The sequence below is a fragment of the Myxine glutinosa genome, chromosome 5, assembly GCF_964187855.1.
Source record: "Myxine glutinosa chromosome 5, kmMyxGlut1.1, whole genome shotgun sequence".
In the NCBI taxonomy this organism is placed as follows: Eukaryota; Metazoa; Chordata; class Myxini; order Myxiniformes; family Myxinidae; genus Myxine; species Myxine glutinosa.
The window spans coordinates 28,883,085-28,903,473 of record NC_136265.1 but is presented as its reverse complement, the minus strand read 5'-3'; the positions used below and the strand labels follow the sequence as shown (position 1 = coordinate 28,903,473).

At 48.3% G+C, this 20,389-nt stretch overlaps 1 protein-coding gene across 1 annotated transcript; it reads right to left on the bottom strand.

Annotated features, from left to right (window-relative positions):
• Positions 1–910: 910 nt before the first annotated feature.
• LOC144892092 (perilipin-2-like) lies at positions 911–2,074 on the bottom strand. Its single transcript, XM_078777265.1, has 4 exons — positions 2,041–2,074; positions 1,845–1,927; positions 1,431–1,653; positions 911–1,347 (listed from the first exon to the last, which is right to left on the bottom strand). Exons 1-4 carry the CDS (start codon positions 2,072–2,074, stop codon positions 1,025–1,027), a joined length of 663 nt encoding a protein of 220 aa, XP_078633391.1. The 3' UTR covers positions 911–1,024.
• Positions 2,075–20,389: the final 18,315 nt, after the last annotated feature.

Here is a 20,389-nt window from a genome sequence, read left to right as displayed (position 1 = left end):
CTTGCCGGAATCTTTTCCGGCAAGTAACAAACAACCGGAGTGAAAACTGAGTACTCCCTTGGTGTGCGTCATTGCCGAGCCCCCTTCGGTGCCCGGCGATGACGTCATGCACCGCCTGGAGATTGCATTGGAAAGGAGCGGTGTACAACAAATCCATTATAGAAGATGTAGTTTGTGTCTGTCCATAGGTCGTCGGCCAGTTTCGGTGCTGCCTTTGCTTTTCTCATCGGGTCTATCTCGATCGGACAAAATCGATTGCTTTTCTAGCCTGGGTTTGAATCCTGCAAAATGTCATCCCGGTGTTTTACAGACAAGGTGATTCCATGTGTGTGCCGTCCCTCCGATGTACGGTAAACAAGGCGTCACATCACCAGCATTAGTTTGTGGATCCTCAAAAATCCCACGGTGACCTTCGTGAAAGGTCGGCAAGTTATCATCGGAATCCTTGTCAAATTACAAATTCCTGCCCTAACCAGCATTACCCCCACCCATGGGGATTTTTCAGAAGGATACGTGCAATGGTCTTCTCTTTTCGAAAGGTGCCACAGCATCGCAAACCCAAATATCATGGAGGAACGAACGTGTAACAGTTGCCACAAAGGTCTGGACCACTTTGAATGTGGGAGATTTATTGTGTGACAGCAGAGGCAAGAAAGGAAAACCTGCCAACATCCATCGCATCAAGGACCAATCGATACCGGAGAAGTTTGTGGAAGACTGTGGGTATCAGCAAAACCTAAAACACTGGAGGGAGAATAAAATTTTTAAAAGACAAACCTGAATTCCTTGTTAGGTAAGGACAAACCTTTCCAAGCTTAAACCGAAACGGGTACAATGACCACATGGAAGACCGCCTAGACAACATTACAACCAAGATGGGAATGAATTCAGGACCCAAAACAAACAAAAATCACTTTCTTCAAGAACTTTATTTCCATCACGTGACAAACCCAGCAAATCCAATGCATTCAATGTGAAGCTGCACAAAAATTTAGCAAATGAGAAATCACCTGCGGACATTCACTCATTTGCTTGGTTTGCCCAGGGTCTCCGCACCGGTTGAGGGTTTACAGACATCACTGGAGCGATCTGAATCGTGTTCCTGGTGCACCGCATCGATCACCTGGTTCACCGGAGTCTTCTTCACAACGGAGTCGAATAGTGCGTTGAAACATTCGAGAACACTGGTTAGACCGGCACGACCGGTCTCTGCAACACGTTGGATCCCGGAAGAACTCTTCTTGAACACCTCTCGTCCGGCCTTGCTGGACACAGCAATGAGCCGACGGTAAAGGTCAAGGGACGAGTCGCTTCGCACGACAACTTTTTCATCAGGACTTTCACCTTCTGCAGAAAGCACAGGTATTACTTTCTGCAGAAGTACAAAACTTTCTGCACAAGTACATCAAGTCCACACAGCACCAACTTACCCGGCTGATCACGTGGCAGGTATCCATCGACTTGAGAAAGCATAGAGTCTGCACCTGACAAAACCACCTGTCCAAACTTTGTTTTCAGTAGAGAGTCCGTACCGTCCAACATGGCCTGCTTGGATCGCTCCATACCCACTCCGACCTGGGACTTGGACCAATCCAGGAAGACTCCCATTTGTTTTTGTGCAATTTGCAAATTCTTCTTCACATCACCAAGCACCTGCAAACAAGGAAATATCCATCACTGAACAAAGGAAAACTTAAGTTACTTCAAAAACAATAAGATTTCCTTGTTTTCCCAGTTCAAAGCAGACAGTTCCAGTTCCACGAATCTCCACAACCAAATTCCATTGGACCATTTGAAGGAATTACATGACAGGAACATGGAGTCACTTCCTCTATTCCCAATACCTTGTTGGCAGGTTGGTGCAACAACGGTACTTTCTCTTCCACGAGATCCAGACCACGGCATGCGAGCTCGTCGACAAACTTAACTGTATCAAAGACATTTCATGGAAACTCAAAGATAACGGATAAATAATTTACACAAAGCGGACAATTTCAAAAAACGATCCAACAATGTCCGTGCTTCTCCAGAATGGATAACTTTCCATAAAATAAATTAAAAACAGGTCAGCCATGTCGTCCGATCTGCACAGATTCACTCACTCTGCGGATGAAGAATCCTGGCGATTGCTTCGATCCCACTGGAGGTGATCACAGCTACCCCTGTTCGACCATCTATCTATAATTCCAGTAATCTCTGTCTGTACGTTTGTACGTTTGTCTGTCTGTGACCGCTGTTTCTCGACAACCACGGGTCCGATATACTTTTAACTTGCCAGGTATATTGCTGGGGACCCGAGGATGTGCCTTTTCAAGGTTTCATATTAATCGGACAATTACTTACCGAGCTATGTCCAAAAAACGATTCAACCAATCAGAGAGCAGCGAGCTATCGCGTGTGCCGGCGTTGCGAATGGACCAAACCATTCCATGTAAATAGAGGGGGGGGTTCTGTGGTCGTTGCGAATGGACGAAACCATTTCATGTAAATAGAGGGGGGGGATTGTCACTGTACTCGCAAGCCGTTCGCCGTTCGCTTTGGCGTTGCGAATGGACCAAACCATTTCATGTAAATAGAGGGGGGGGGGGATATAATTTTAGATAGATATATAGTACGGGCATATATATAGTACGGGCATGCCCTAGTATTACCAAAAGAGAGAAGAACAGGCCTCGACTCTTTCCCACACCTGTAGGCCTGAACCAACTCATCCGCAGCAGAACTGAACAACGGCAGTGAAGACAATCTCTGAAATACATTCTGCGGACAAGAAGAGTTAAAACAATGAGGACATCTCACATTCTGAAACTTTTTGGGTTTTACAGATTGAGATTCTCAGAGCGAATGAGGCTGGGACTGGGAGTCAACTATCAAATCCACAAACTAACATCGTCAATCCTGGTTTAGAAATGAACGATCGATTCGTTTGTTTTCCACCTCAGCAAAGCAGTTACTTAAAACACAATATCGTTACGTCAGATTCATTCACAAATCGGCGAATGCGCTCTGTTCCACTTTGAAAAACTAGGGCATGCCCGTACTATATATATGCCCGTACTATATATCTATCTAAAATTATATCCCCCCCCTCTTTACATGAAATGGTTTGGTCCATTCGCAACGCCAAAGCGAACGGCGAACGGCTTGCGAGTACAGTGACAATCCCCCCCCCTCTATTTACATGAAATGGTTTCGTCCATTCGCAACGACCACAGAACCCCCCCTCTATTTACATGGAATGGTTTGGTCCATTCGCAACGCCGGAACACGCGATCGTTCGCTGCTCTCTGATTGGTTGAATCGTTTTTTGGACATAGCTCGGTAAGTAATTGTCCGATTAATATGAAACCTTGAAAAGGCACATCCTCGGGTCCCCAGCAATATACCTGGCAAGTTAAAAGTATATCGGACCCGTGGTTGTCGAGAAACAGCGGTCACAGACAGACAAACGTACAAACGTACAGACAGAGATTACTGGAATTATAGATAGACTAGGGCATGCCCGTACTATATATAAGCTAGGACGTGCCCGTACGTGGGTGCCCGCTCCTTGCCAAAAAAAAAAAAAAAAAAAACATGAATGGTTTGGTCCATTCGCAACGACCACAGAACCCCCCCCCTCTATTTACATGCAATGGTTTGGTCCAAAGCGAACGGTTTGGTCCATTCGATGTGATTCGATGATTCGATGTGAATGGTTTGGTCCATTCGCAACGACCACAGAACCCCCCCCTCTATTTACATGAATGGTTTGGTCCATTCGCAAAGCCAAAGCGAACGACCACAGAACCCCCCCCTCTATTTACATGAATGGTTTGGTCCATTCGCAAAGCCAAAGCGAACGACCACAGAACCCCCCCCCCCCCCTCTATTTACATGAATGGTTTGGTCCATTCGCAACGGCAAAGCGAACGGCGAACGGCTAAATCGCCATAGCTCGGTAAGTACTTGTCCGATTAATTTCAAACCTTGAAAAGGCACATCCTCGGGTCCCCAGCAATATACCTGGCAAGTTTCAAGTATATCGGACCGGTAGTTGTCGAGAAACAGCGGTCACAGACAAACAGACAAACGTACAAACGTACAGACAGAGATTACTGGAATTATAGATAGATGAAAACATTCCTCAGGAAAATAAATAAATAACAGAGGCAGTGTATAAGCACCAAATCGCTGCCTCAACCAGGTTATTTATTCTTCCTCCTCATGTGTGAGTATTATGTAAAGACATGCACCCATTTTCAGTTGTCTCAATTAGCACATGAATAAAGTGGGTTTATTTTTATACTTTTATTTAACTTTATCTGAACTTTTTGTCCCGTTTAAAATCTCTAAGCTGTTCGTTTTCTAGGTTCCACACGTCCTAGAGAGCTGAAATTTGGCCCACGGTCCTCTTTTCTGGTACAATTTCATCTATCAAAATGTAATTTAAAAAATTCGAAATAAAAAACCTTTTTTTTTTGTTTTAAATAGGTTAAAATTTTTATTCTTTTAAATAAGTGTCGCCCTAAAACACGTTTTTTTCGTTTACTTATTTTGTTCTTACATGTGGTATTTTTAATCACGAGCATTTACTAGTTAATAAACCCAAGTCTCAGCCAAACATTGGTCGGACACATTACAAAGCTCTGCAATACAAATTAAATTCGGGATCACATGATAAAGGATTCGGATTCAAACATTGAGAAATTCAAAAGGAATTTAGGGATTCTCACCCAGCCACCCCCGCTAACCCCCCCCCTCTCCAGCCCCCGAGCATCCGCACCCGCACCCCCGCCCCCAACATGCCCCCCCGCCCAGCCCCCCCCCCCCCCCCCAAGCACTAACCCGCCAAACCAAAGAGAAAGACCGATCCCTCAGTTCGCCCAGCCATAAAAGCGTTTGAACAACTTTAACGAATCATGTTTAACTCCCCGACTGATTTCCCGGTTCTCCCCGCAAAACCGATTCACCTGGAACTCGATCCACCATCTTTTCACCTGAAGAACCAAATGACTCACCCGAGTACCGACGGTCTGAACCTCCACTGCCATTTTGTTCAAAACAAGAAATACCTCACGAGAAAAGAAACGAGCGAGATCACCTGGACCAGTAAGGGGGGGGGCAACCAAAGATGCACCAGGTAACCAACCTGAACCACGGCACAGACAAGTAAGTGAATGACGAAACCAATGAATTCCACACCAGACTCACCTTTTTATACAATAAATACAAACACCTGCTCCTCTGACGTCACACCCGATACACACCTTTACCCTCACCTAAAATGATAATTTATTTCACCCCAAGGAATAAATGAAGCAATGAAATTGACAAAAACAGATATAATTATCCATGTTTCCACGTCACTCCATTTGTGTGTTTTATAGAAATCTTTAATCATCAAAATGTTCAAGAAAACCCGCACAGGTGGACATTTGGACCAACACACCTGTGCTTCATCAATTACCTGATGTTCAATGTATGAACCAATTCGAACCATGCACCTTCAAACTTAGCATCTGGATCCGTTCAACATCTCCATGAACGGGCACCGGAACACAATGACCTTCTCATTTCGAGGGGATTTTCATGTGTACAGGTTCAAGCAGACGAGACAACCGGCTTTACGTCCCTCAATGTCCTCAGAGTGGGAATCTTTGTCTCTTTTCATGATTTATTGGATAAAATCTAAATGGGAATTTGAATGGGATTTGTGGAATGATGACGTCATGTTAAAATTTAAATGGGAATTTGAATGGGATTTGTGGAATGATGACGTCATGTTAAAATTAAAATGGGAATTTGAATGGGATTTGTGGAATGATGACATTATCTCTGTGAACGAGTTGTTTTTATTATTACTCCCGCCAGGGAGTAATGCATTCGATCGTGTCCGTCCGTGTGTGTGTGCGTATGTGTGTTCGTGTGTTTGTGAACAAGATATCTGGAAAGGTTCTGAACGGATTTGGATGAAAGTTGGTGGGATGATTGCCCTTGGGATAAGGAAGAATTGACTAGTTTTTGGTGAAGCTCAGGATATTATTCCGGATCCAGTAATTTTCTGAAGGATTTTTTACCGTTGGAAGATAGGGCTCATTTTTTTTTAACATTATCTTCCATATATTCTATATTTAACATTGTGATATGAAAATAGTTTTCATATTTGTTGTAAATGTAGTTTAAACTTGTGGTTATGCGTTAGAGCGGTGTATTTTTTTTTTAGCAGCGCCGTCTTCAAGGTTCTTTTTTTTTTTTCTAAAAAAGACATTCTGTCATTATAAAACCACCAAAGTGTGTATTCGGTTTCCACGTTTCATAAAATATATCGTTTGATACGTATAATGCTTTAAAACTGTTTTTTTTTTTGTTTTTTTTTACCTCAGAAAAGATATCAACATTTACCTCAGCGAATGTCAATCGCGGTGTCAGTATTTGCTAAACTTATAAAGACTTAGGTGCCATAAGTGTGACAAGCATGTGCACGGGATTCCTCCCAGAAGAATGAGTGGTCGCATTAGCTTGTACGACTTAAAATGAGCGAGTTTTGTTTTCACGTTTGGGCCAGTTTTACATGTTGTATCCCTAAGGAATGAAACGAACGTTTTTCCTGGCTTACAATTTTATTTGAAGTCACACATGCCTCAAAATACAGTCACTTACATAGAATTGAACGCTGAATCCGAAAATGTAAGTGAAATTGCCTTGTTTTGTTTTTACATTATCTTCTATATATTATATATATATATATATATATATATATATATATATATATATATATATATATATATATATATATTGTTGCAGACGCGGTTTTAGATGTTATATTGACCGAGCGGTGGTGTATTACCGCGTCCGAACAGTTACTCCCCGATTAGAACCCGATTCCACCCGACGTTGACCAGATCGCCCCACAGATATTCAATCGGGAAATCTCTAAAGCGACCGAAAGAGAAGGAAAAGAGAAAAAGACAGAGTACGGAGGAAGAACAGATTTATTATACACACACAAGCAAAAAGGAAGAGCGACCAAAATTATTTACAAGCAATGGATGGAAAAAGCAGTCACACAGTGCATCGTTAGCTTATTCTACTCAATTTACTTAATCCCAAGACAACGAGTAGGACAGGACGTTCACACTTACACAGGGGATATTGCAGGCAGGTAGGGCTTGAGGTGGATTGCTTGAGAGGGAGGCAAGGTCGGAGGCAGCAGCTCTCAATTCCTCGTTTTTGTTTTTGGCGGGAAAACCCTTCGTCGCGTATCCGCTGCTGTAGACGTCACGCGCTGGTTCGGCACACCTGCTCCTCTTCTTGTGGTGGAGCCGTCTCCCTCCTTTCAGCGCGTCTCTCCAAAGCTGGTTTCCTTGCCGAGTACCTCTCCTCTTTGGCTTGGAGCGTTTCGCATCTCACTGCTCTTCTTGGTGCCGCCTCTTCGCTCCTCTCCCAGGTCATCTCATAAAGCAGTCCCTTACAGTCGCTTTTATAACTCGCGGCGGAATCAAGCCGCCGGCTGCGAGGGCACGCCTACCGGTTCGCTCACCGCGGTGCTGATTGGCCATGCGACCCTCTGGCTCACTCCTCCCCTCGATGACGAGGTGGAGACACGCCTTTCTTCTCCGAGATTAGCACATGGGCAATGGCGGCTTGCGGGATTGAACACAACTCCCACCCTTTTGAAAGGAACTTTGGAGAGCGGAGATGTTTGGGGAAATTGGAAGGGCCTACGCTTTATTTCGTTTGATGCAATGCAGTCAATCTAGTGGGAAACACAGATTTAGCCTACATGGAATAAGGAAATACACTATTTAAAAAGATATATCGTGACCTGCGTGTAAGTTTCATGGAATTAACTAGGAGGACGGCTGCGACCATTATTTACATTACCAGGGTGTTACCATACTTTTGTAACGTTCACATTGTAACGTTTTCACATTCGTTACACTTCCTCCAAAATTGTTACACTTCTCAAAAACCGTTACACTTCTCAAATTCGTTACACACTTCTCAAAAGCGTTACACTGCACCCTCCTTTCTTCAGGCCCAAGCTCGGGCCTACTAAACTTTAACTTAGTGTGACACGTAGGTGTAATTCCCTCTACAATTAACCTGACCCTGAGTGTGACAATCTTAAAACACAAATAAGTATGTCCCCCTATTGCATTGCACCCTGTCTAACAGACTCAAGCCCACAGCTAACCGAATTACGGAATTATTCTCAAACTATACATTTACGGTGGGGAGCATTATTTACAATGACGTGATTTCTTATTTACAACGCAACCCAGGACCTGTGTTTTTTTTTTCTTTTTTCTTTTTAAGGAACAAGAAAAAAAGAAATTCCTGTTGGGAGGGAGGAGACAGCACGCATTGCATCGATGCACCAGTACCAATACCACCAAAGCACCCAAAAGCACCAAAAGCACCACAAAGCACCAAAAGCACCACTCGGTGCGCAGTCACCATGGTTCTTAATAAACACAACAAAACAACTGGTGGTGGTCTTCACTTTCTCTGCTGGGCCGATGTTCTTCCCGACGTCTTCTGGCTTCATGCGGCCTATTTGGACATAATAAAAAGCACAACCCGTGTCCATTTTTATTTAGGGCAACAGGGGCCAACTAAGGGTGGTCCACCTGTTTGGCATAGGTGCCAACTTACCGAGGTCCGCAAGCAAGATTCCCTGGCCACTATGGCCGGTCTCCAACAGAGGTGCCCTGCCCCAGAACCTGGGGTCCATCAAGTGGTACTTGGCCGCAGAACAGCGGTCCATAAAGTGGTACATCAACGCAATGCATGCTGGTTCTGGGAATCTCGGGCGCACAATGGCCACCTCACGCACGCTCCCCTCGGCACCCAATGGCGCACAGGTCATGTGGGAGACAAAAGAAAGACAATTGAGCGAGGGGTAAGGTCACAAGGGTACACGTCAATAAGGCAATGCAAGGCGAAATGCGTACGGAGGGCGAAGTGAGAAAGCTCGTCCCTACCGTACGTCACCCCCCTGTCACCTACCCTACCCTTGCCCTTACCCCATATGTACAAAATCTACACATTACCAATTCGTCACTACTGTAACGTCTTCCCCATATTTCCCCTATACCAAATTCGTCACCACAATCCCTCTAACCAAAATTTGCCATCACCCAATTCGTCATCAATCCTCATAAGGAGGCAGAGATGGAACATCAAAGCACAATGTCACACCCACGTCATGATGCGTCTCACAATCCAAACATTTGCATCATAAAAAATAATCAAAACATGGCATGGTGTGGAGTACCTGTCACCTCAGGTGAGTGGATGCAGATGGTGCGAGGAGATCCTTCATCCTAACTATTTTTCTAAATGACTTTAACACACTTTACACTACCCGGGGTCTTTCCCTGCCAATCCATTGGCCAACTTACACTATGGGTTCTAATAACCAATTCCCATTGACCAAACTGTGGTGCTTCTCAATTTGGGGTCTCACTCCCCCGATTCATCTCCCGGTGCCCTCGCACAATTTCTGGGCTGCGACGTGTAGCTCTCCCAGCAGGTCTACCCACCTGCACACCTCCACCACTGTAGTTGCCACCCGAGCTTACCTAGCTCCTCACCCTAACCTATCTAACTGGGGCAGGCCCCTCCTGGCTCTGTCACCCCACTCGGTGCCCTCTGGCACTGGGCTACCCGGGTCCGTCCTCCGGATCCTCGGGCCCCATCCACAACAACTACTACCGGCTCCCAGAGCCCACCTGCGGCCTCACCTGGCCGACATCCTTACAGTGGTGGAGCGCCCAACCAACTACACACACTAACAGGCTACACGCCCCGCCATTTCCACGACACTAATGCACCCATCCAAAGACCATTCTTTCACCCGCACCACAGATGCCAATATCCAACCACAATTTACCTATACCCTCTACCTAACACTTACACTACCCGCCCCGGGTATCCGTGATGGGGGTCCACTCTTCCCCCATTCACACCTTCGCACCATCCACTCCACTCCACAATTTCCACCATACTCACTCCACGACCATCCATTCCAATACTCCATTTATTCCACACTACCACTCTCCATACCTGCTGTTGCACACCTGTGCCCTCACACCTGGTGCCACCTGCACCCTCCTTTCTTCCTGGACCATTTGGTCATCACAATACACAATCCCTATCACTCACTCATACACTGCTCCATCCACCTGTTCAGTTGCACACCTGTGCAATCACACCTGTTCAATCACACCTGTTCAATCCTCACACACACGGCATCATCTCAGCTAACTACTCCCCTCTGAAACTTGCGCTTCCCAGTCGTCCCTTTAAACTATTGCGCTCCCACGTCATTATAATCCACACTAATCTACCTGCGTCCCCACTACAGGTATCAGTCACTAACTAACCTTAACGTCACCTAATGTCATCTTCGCTAGATCCCTATCATTATCCAAGCCCTCCCTGGCTCGGTTGTCATAGCCACCCCATAAACTATTGCGCATTTGCCCCCACCTGTGAGGGATGGTGGATTTGCCATCCCACCACATCGGGGGTCTCTCACTATAAATTTTGCTCGTCCAAATTCCAACCAATTCAAAAATTTTCCATTTACTGCCAATTCTACCCACTATTATAAATTTCGTATCAAATCACGATCACTATCACCCGTCTACTTATTACATCCTCTCGGTGCGCCAATTCACGTCTACAGCCCGGCTTCGTACAGCCGAGCCATGAACGCGGGTTCTTTTGTGCCGGCGGCTGGATGCGTCCGGCACTCGGTGCAGGGACGGGGGCTTACCCGGGCCGAGATCCCACGCACCACCTCGGCGTGGAGCCATCCAATGTCCCGATCTCGACCTGCCGGCACGTCTCAATAGAAAGTGGTCGCCATGACGACCCTTCCTATCGGGCTGCCCGCTCCGCCTAGGGGAGCCCGGACGCGGCCGTTCCACGCGAGGCCCAGCGTGGATCGCGCACGGCGGTCCTTTCGAACCCGCCGTGGCTCGGATCCCCGCTGGTTCTCGCGGCATGCGAAGCCCGGCACGCACCGAGGGCCCGATTCGGCTATAAGTCGCCCTAACCGCTAAACCGGTTACTGTCGACGCCTCACCTGGATGCTTACAAGCATACACTACCCCTTTCTTGCTCATACATGCAGCCGTTTCCATGCTCCTCGTCGTACCTTTTCTTACACACCTCGGTACACTCATTCCGCTCCCCGACTTGGTCACACACCTGACCACCGAACACCTTGGCACACATTCGTCGCTCGCACACCTCACCAACACACCTCCTCGCGCCCCTTCCTCGGTCACCTCCTCTGTGACAATCACAGGTGTGCTCTCACTCGCACACCCAACCACGTGCCTCACTACCAATTCCAGCGTGCATTCCCACTCACGCTCTACCATTCCAGGTGTGCATCCTTCCATTCCAGGTGTACACCCTCGCTCACCTGTCATAACCAACTCACGCTCCGTGTCACTCTCACTACTCTCACCACCACTCTTGACAACGCACTCACCCTTACTCCCGACAGCGCACTCTTTCCTCATGCACCTGTCCGTTACACACCTTTCTCGCGCATCCGCTTGCGCACACTTTTCCGTTACTTCCTCCGTAACACTCACCACACCGCGCTTCCATGTGCTCCCTCGCACACGCGCTACGGCCAACTCACTCTTGACGGCAGACTCACTCGTCGGCGCGCACTTTTTCCTCACACACCCCATGGTCGGACATTCTCGCACACCTCTTTTTTCGCACACCAGACCTGTCGCACACTTCACCAACGGCCTTTCACGAACACCCGGATCCAAACCAATCCCCAAGCCGACTGAAGCTTTCCTCACATCATGTACATTGCCACTCACCTCCGTACCTCGTCTCCGCACCTCTTTTGCCACCTGCAAACTCTTTATTTGGTTAGTGAGCATCACATTATGAGTTGAGCACCGACCTTGTACATATTCCGCTATCTCCTCCTTTATTTCTCTCTTAGTTTCTGTCCGTCTCTTCTTAATTTCACTCACCTCTTCTTCCACTTCCTCTAATTTTTGTTTAACCTCTTTTATTTCTCGGTGCGTCTCCTCAAGTTCGTCCTCTAAGGCTACCGTGACCGTCTCTATGTGCTTCCTCACCTGCCGGTCCTTTGTCTCCATTATCTCTGTCACCTCGTCCACCCTCATTGTCAGTTCCTCACGTACCATCTGACATTGCTTCTGTGTCGCTATTAATTCGTTTTTTATTTCTTTTTGTGTCGCCTTTAACCCTCCTAGTACCGCAGTGTTCTTTTGAACCTGCTCCACTAGTTCTTTTTGTCCCTCCGTCAGCTGTTCCACCTCCTCCGTCAGATCTTCTATTCCCCCTTGTAACTTAGCCGTATTATTTCTCACCTCTTTCTCCATACGCTTCTCACCTCGCTTTACCTCCTCGCATAGCCCCGAAACCTCCTCACTTACCCCTCGTCGTATTTCCTCCATCTCTTTTGTAGATGCCACCCTCATCTGTCCCAATTCATCCCTCTGAGCATCCAGTTTGGTTTCTACCCCGATTTTCACCTCCTCTATCTGCTCTCCCATTTGTTTGATTTCCCTGGCAGATTGTTCCCCTATTTCCCGCAATTTGTCCTCCATCCTATTTTCTAACCCCATTAACCCATTTTTCACCTCTTTTATCCCGTTGTCTAACCCCTCAAAATTATTGTCGAACTTCCCAAATTTCTTGTCTAACTCCTCACCGGTACCCCTCGCTTCGTCCTTCATTACCCCCATTTGGTTTCCCATTACCCCCATTTGGTTTCCCATTCTGTTTTCCATCCCTTTGAAATTATCGTCTGTTTTTACCATAAAGGCCATCATCTGTTTCATAAACAGGTCCAAATTCATTGGCATCTCTGGCTCGGCTGCCGCGACCACGGCCAAATTTGGTGCCGCTACACCCACGTGCGCGAGGACGCCATTTTGTGCACCTGATACCCCCTCAACCACATTGCCAATGTTCTCCTCCTCCCTTTCCTCCACATACATTTCCCCGAGGTCCTGGGTCGATTCCACCCTGTCTATCTCTCCCACCGACATCCGATCGCCTTGATTGTCCATGGCGCGATCTCAAAATTCGGGTTTTATAAAACAAAATAAATTTCGGCAGCTTGTAATTTTGAGCGCGTTAAGCGCGCTTCGGGTCCGATTTCGGGTCCGATCTCACTCCTCGACACCAATTGTTACTCTAATAGTACAATTGGTGTTCCAAAATTTGGGCCTAACAAATTTAGTCCCAGGTCCGAATCCAACTCCTGACAACCAATTGTTGCAGACGCGGTTTTAGATGTTATATTGACCGAGCGGTGGTGTATTACCGCGTCCGAACAGTTACTCCCCGATTAGAACCCGATTCCACCCGACGTTGACCAGATCGCCCCACAGATATTCAATCGGGAAATCTCTAAAGCGACCGAAAGAGAAGGAAAAGAGAAAAAGACAGAGTACGGAGGAAGAACAGATTTATTATACACACACAAGCAAAAAGGAAGAGCGACCAAAATTATTTACAAGCAATGGATGGAAAAAAAACAGTCACACAGTGCATCGTTAGCTTATTCTACTCAATTTACTTAATCCCAAGACAACGAGTAGGACAGGACGTTCACACTTACACAGGGGATATTGCAGGCAGGTAGGGCTTGAGGTGGATTGCTTGAGAGGGAGGCAAGGTCGGAGGCAGCAGCTCTCAATTCCTCGCGGTTTTTGGCGGGAAAACCCTTCGTCGCGTATCCGCTGCTGTAGACGTCACGCGCTGGTTCGGCACACCTGCTCCTCTTCTTGTGGTGGAGCCGTCTCCCTCCTTTCAGCGCGTCTCTCCAAAGCTGGTTTCCTTGCCAAGTACCTCTCCTCTTTGGCTTGGAGCGTTTCGCATCTCACCGCTCTTCTTGGTGCCGCCTCTTCGCTCCTCTCCCAGGTCATCTCATAAAGCAGTCCCTTACAGTCGCTTTTATAACTCGCGGCGGAATCAAGCCGCCGGCTGCGAGGGCACGCCTACCGGTTCGCTCACCGCGGTGCTGATTGGCCATGCGACCCTCTGGCTCACTCCTCCCCTCGATGACGAGGTGGAGACACGCCTTTCTTCTCCGAGATTAGCACATGGGCAATGGCGGCTTGCGGGATTGAACACAACTCCCACCCTTTTGAAAGGAACTTTGGAGAGCGGAGATGTTTGGGGAAATTGCAAGGGCCTACTCTTATTTTGTTTGATACAATGCAAAGTCAATCTAGTGGGAAACACAGATTTAGCCTACATGGAATAAGGAAATACACTATTTAAAAAGATATATCGTGACCTGCGTGTAAGTTTCATGGAATTAACTAGGAGGACAGCTGCGACCATTATTTACATTACCAGGGTGTTACCATACTTTTGTAACGTTCACATTGTAACGTTTTCACATTCGTTACACTTCCTCCAAAATTGTTACACTTCTCAAAAACCGTTACACTTCTCAAATTCGTTACACACTTCTCAAAACCGTTACAATATATATTGTTACGGACACGACTTATTGAGATGTTATGCTGGGCCGAGCGGAATGGCCGCCGTGTTCGCACAGTTTACCCGATTATACTCGAACGTTGGCCGAATCGCGCTATGCTAAATCAATGAAGGAAAGGACACAACGGCTGGGTTAAATGACACGACACCAGGGGTACAGTTCTCAAGACCTCCGGAGGAGGTTATAATATGGGTTTGCAGAACGTTTAGATTACACGGACAAGAGGTACAGCATAGGAAGGTGGGCACTTAAACACGGTCTTATCTTAGACCCGACAGACCACAGATAAACGGGACAAGACTGACTCACACAGGGATTGATGGCAAGGAGGGGCAGGTAGTCGAGGGCTCAAGGTGCACCTTGGCTCAGGGGCAGAATCGACCCGGTCCGGTCCAAAGATGCGGGGAGGTATCGTCGCGCTGGAGGTGGCGTCCTTTTCTCTCCAAGCTCAGGCGCATCTGACGTCACCTCCGGTAAGTGGCTGCGTATATCCAGCGGGGAGTGACACGCCCTCGGCTCGTTAGCTCCGCCCCAGATGGAATCGGTCCGCCGCTTCTTATTGGGTGCGGGGGGGGGGGGGGGGTTACCGGGCTCCGCCCTTGACGAGGAGCTGACAGTCAGCCCCTGTGTGGTAACCCCGTCGGAGCACATGGGCAATGGCGGCTAACCAAGCCGGAGTGAGGACGCACACTCCCCGCGCGCTGTTGTTGTTGTTGGTGTTGTTGTTTCATGAGATGATGGGAGGATGCAGAGATGAGATTGTGGGGAGGTATTGGGAGGTCCTAAACTTACTACTGGTGCCATACAATCACATTCTGGAGAGTCAGAATTAATGGAAACGAGTCCTTAACTGACATAGACTAAGAATAACTAGCAAGATGTCCTATAGTTGTCTACGTGAGATGCGGTGAACCTGGGCACGACATTTAATGGGGGAAAAAGGGGAAGGTCGGTTCTACAGAGTGTTGTTTACAGACAATGGGACTAGGGAATGGGGGATTGGGGATAGTTGGGGAGTATTGGGGAAATAGGGGAATATTTACAAGCGGATATGGATGGAGGCCAAATCCCATATCCGCAACAATATATATATATATATATATATATATATATATATATATATATATATTTATGGATCGCGGATTAGATGTTATTATGGGCCGAGCGGATGGTCCACCGCGACCTAACAGTTCCCCCGATTCTTCCCCAACTCACCCGATTCCACTCGAACGTTGGCCAAATCGCGCTACGCTAAATCAATGATGGAAAGGACACAACGACTGGGATAGATGAAACGACGCAAGGGGTACAGTTCTCAAGACCTCCGGAGGAGGATATAATTAGTGGTGGAGAAAAGGGGTAGATTACAAGGTAGAGTGAGGTAAAAGACACAGAAGAGATGGGCACTTAGTTACAGTCTTATCTTATCCCCGACAGACCACAGACAAACGGAACAAGGCTGACTTACACAGGGATTGATGGCAGGGAAGGACAGGTAGTTCGATAGCACAAGGTGCACCTTGGCTCGGGGACAGGATCAAGCACGGTCCAAGAGATGCAGGGAGGCTTCACAGCGCTCGGAGGTGGCGTCTTTCTTTCTCCAAGCTCAGCGCGCATCTGACGTCACCTTCCTCTTCCTGCGCATGCTCAACGGGGAGTGACACGCCCTCGGCTGGTTGGCTCCACCCCAGATGGGACCGGTCCGCCGCTTCTATTGGGTGCGGGGGTTACCGGGCTCCGCCCTTGACGAGGAGCTGACAGGGAGCCCCTATTTGGTAACCCCGTCGAGCACATGTTTGATGGCGGCTCGTTGGAAAGGCCTGGTGCCCTCCCAACACCCCCTACCAACCAAGCCGGAGTGAGGACGCGCACTCCCCGCGCCCGCCGCTGCTGTTGTTGTTGTTGTTGTTGTTGCTGAACCGTGAGGAAGAGCTGCGGGGAGGTATTGGGAGGTCCTAAACTTCCTAACGGTGCCATACAATCACATTCTGGTGCAACGAAGGGTCAGAATTAATGGAAACGAGTCCTTAACTGACATAGACTAAGAATAACTAGCAAGATGTCCTATAGTTGTCTTACATGAGATGCGGTGAACCTGGGTGCGACATTTAATGGGGGAAATAGGGGGAGGTCGGGTCTACAGAGTGTTGTTTACAGAAAATGGGACTAGGGAATGGGGATTGGAGATAGTTGGGAAGTATTGAGGAAATAGGGGAATATTTACAAGCGGATATGGATGGATGCAAATCCCATATCCGCAATATTGCACCCTTCTCTACCTCGGGGCGTCCCGACCCGATAAATTTTTACCTACGTTAGTGTGGCACTCAGATGTAGTTCCCTCTACTATTAACTCAACCCTGAGTGCGACAGTTTTACAGATGTTCACAAATGAGTAAATATGTCCCCCTGCGACGTTGCACCCTTCTCCTAACAGAAACACACCCACAGGATAACCGAATCGCGGAAAGCATCCTCAAACTAAACATACAGCCGGTAGGGAGCATCATTTATACAAGACTGATATTTACACTACGATCCAGGACCTGTTCTTTGAGGAACACATGCAGATGTTATGCATAGAGAGAGCACGCATGCCAGCATCGATACACCAACCCACGAGTGCCCTGTGGCCCTACGGCCTTTAATAATGTGCAGAGCACCCCGTCCAAGCACCAAAAGCACCACCCCATTATGCACAGTCAGCACCATCCGGTGCACCAATAAAGTGTTCATAAAAATGCACAATTAAGTGTCCATGGTCACCGGTGGTGTCGCAGCCGGCCGATGTTCTGCCGCTGGTCTTGCCTTCATGGAGTGCACTTGGCCTTCTGGCTTCTTTAGAAATAAAGAAAGGCGCCAACCGCGTCCATTTCTAAATTGTGGCCGTCAGGGGGGCCAACTAAAAGTGGTTCACCTGTATGGCATAGGTGCCACGTTGACCCAGAGGTCCATCAACGGGTGGTGCTTGCCCGCAAAAGAACTGCGGTCCATGGTGGGCGGCCACAAACATTGCGGTCCATATGGTGTATCGATCCAGGCAGCAAACAGCGGAAGTACAGGCCCACAACTGCGGAGCCCGCACCTCTCTCTCCTCTCTCTCTGCCCCAAAGCCAGATCCTCGGAGGTGGGAGACAAAAGAAGACAAGTGAGTAAGGTGGTAAGGGCGCAAAAGTGCACGCAATTCAAGGTAATGCACACTGGGGGCACATGGGAACCAGGTGAGACAGGTACGTTCCTACCGTACGCGCCCCCCCCCCCCCCCACCAGGTAACCTACATTGCCCCTCCCTTACCCCTTACTGTATCCACAAAACACAACACTACCCATAAACATCTACTTTACACATCAACAAACGTCCCTACTGTCTTCCCCGTTCCTCCCATAAACCAAATTCGTCTTCTCTCCCTCCTAACCAATCAAATTTGCCATTTCCAACTCCCATCAAAATCTGCCATCACCAATTCAACATCAAAATCTGCCATCACCAATTCATCATCAGTCCCTCCTAAGGAGGGAGAGATGGAATCACCCCAATGTCTCATCCACGTCGTGATGCGTCTCACAAATCCACACAGCAATTCTCCTTTCCTGCAACACAGAACAAAGGAACACAGGTGTGGAGTCATCATCACCACCTCAGGTAAGTGGCTGCGTATGGTGCGACAGGTTCATCAATCCTAACTATTTCCTAAATGACTTTAACAACTTTACATTACCCGGGGTCTTTCCCTGCCAATCCATTGGCCAACTTACACTATGGGTTCTAAAAACCAATTCCCATTGACCAAACTGTGGTGCTTCTCAAGTTGGGGTCTCACTCCCCCGATTCATCACTCGGTGCCCCCGCACAATTTCGGTGGCTGGGTCGTGTGACGCTCCCAGCTGGTCCGCCCACCGGCACACCTCCACCACTGTTGTTGCCTACCGAGCTCACCTGCTCCTCACCCTAACCTAACTAACTGGGGAAGGCCCTCTCGCACTCTCACCCCCTCAGTGCCCTCTCTGGCACGGGCTGCCCGATCCACACCCGGGATCCTCAGGCACCCACTGACACTAACGGCTCCCAGAGCCCACCTGCGGCCTCACCTGGCCGACATCTAACAGTGGCGGAGTGCCCAACCATTCACACTCATACTAACAGGCCACACGACCAGCCAATTTCACCACACCAATGCACCCATCCACAATACCATTCTGCAACCGCACCACAAATGCCAATATCCAACCACAATTTACCTATACCTTCTAACTATTCTTTAAACTACCCTCCCCGGGTACTCGTGAAAAGGGGGTCCACTCTTCCCCCATCCACACCTTCGCACCATGCACACCACTCCGTACCACTTACTCCATGTATTCCACACACCTGTACTTGCACACCTGTGCTCTCATACTTGGTGCCGCCTGCACCCTTCTCTCCCCCAAGCGCATTCGCACTGATCCACAACACTCACTACTCACCATGACACTCATCCGCAATGCTCTCTCATTCATCACTTGTACACTCACAGACACCTCGGAGCATTGCCTCACCGATGCCTCATTTGAAGCTGCTCACCAGCACTTGCGTTCACACTGCATCATCTGCCCTGTCTACTCCCTTCTAAAACTCGCGCTCCTCCGTCTTCCCTTACACTCAGCGCTCCCACGTCATTATCATCCACACTAATCTACCTGCGTCCCCTCTGCAGGTATCCTTGTCACTAACTAACCTTAACGTTACCTAATGTCATTCTCTAGATCCCTAACAATATAACCTAACCCACCCGGGCTAGTTTTCACTGCCATACACCCCATAATCTATAGCGCATTTGCCCCACCATCATGGGAAGGGTGGCAGGGATGCCACCCTTACCCACCGTCATACGGCGCGAGTGGGACCTTGTGGGACCACCTCGTATGTGAGTCGTTGCCCGCCTGCCGGACCCCGTGCGTCGCCCCTTGCGGGGTCAGCGCGGGGCCGAACCCCCACAGTACATTACCCCCAAGGGGCTCTCGTGCCTCCCCTGTCGCTCTAAAAACTACCCCTGTTGGTGTCGATGCATGGGTCACACTTCCGCAACCCGCTACCCATTCCATACCACCACAACCTTGCTCACTCACACCTCGCACCTCTCCCATCACCGGACCCTCTCGCTCGCACCCTCGTTCCATACCCTCCGGACCAGCCATACACCTCACTCTTGGCCTCTCACGAACATCCGGGTCCATCTCGACCCCCAAGCTTATTAAATCACCTGGCGCATCATACGCACGACCATATTGGTCACCACTTACTTATTGGTAGTGTAAGTCCTCTTTCTCTTCGCTTCTCCTCCATCACCTGCGAATCCCTCATCCGGTTAATGAGCACATCATCACGATCCGAACACAGACTTTGGACCAATTCTTTTACTTCCTCCTTTATCTCTTTCTTATCCTCTCTCCGTCGCTTCTTAATTTCGCTCACCCCTTCTTCCACTTCTTCTAATTTCTGCTTCACCTCCTTCATCTCCTCGTGCGCCCCCTTAAGTTCTTCCTCTAACTCCACCTTATTTTTTTCTATGTGCTCCCGCACCTCCCGCTCTTTAACCTCCATCACCTCGACCACCTTGTTCATTTTCCTCGTCAGGTCCTCATGTACCGTCTGACACTCTTTTTTAATTACCCCTACGTCCTTTTTCATCTCCTTCTGTGTCGATTTTAAACCCTCTATTACCGCTGTGTTCTTCTTTACCTGGTCCCCCAACTCCTTTTGTCCCACTGTCAGTTGTTCTACTCCCAGCGTCAACTCCTCTATACCACCTTGCAATTTTACAGTCCCCTTTCTCACCTCCTTCTCCATGCGCTCCTTACAGTGCCTCACCTCCTCGCGCACTCCTCCGACCTCCT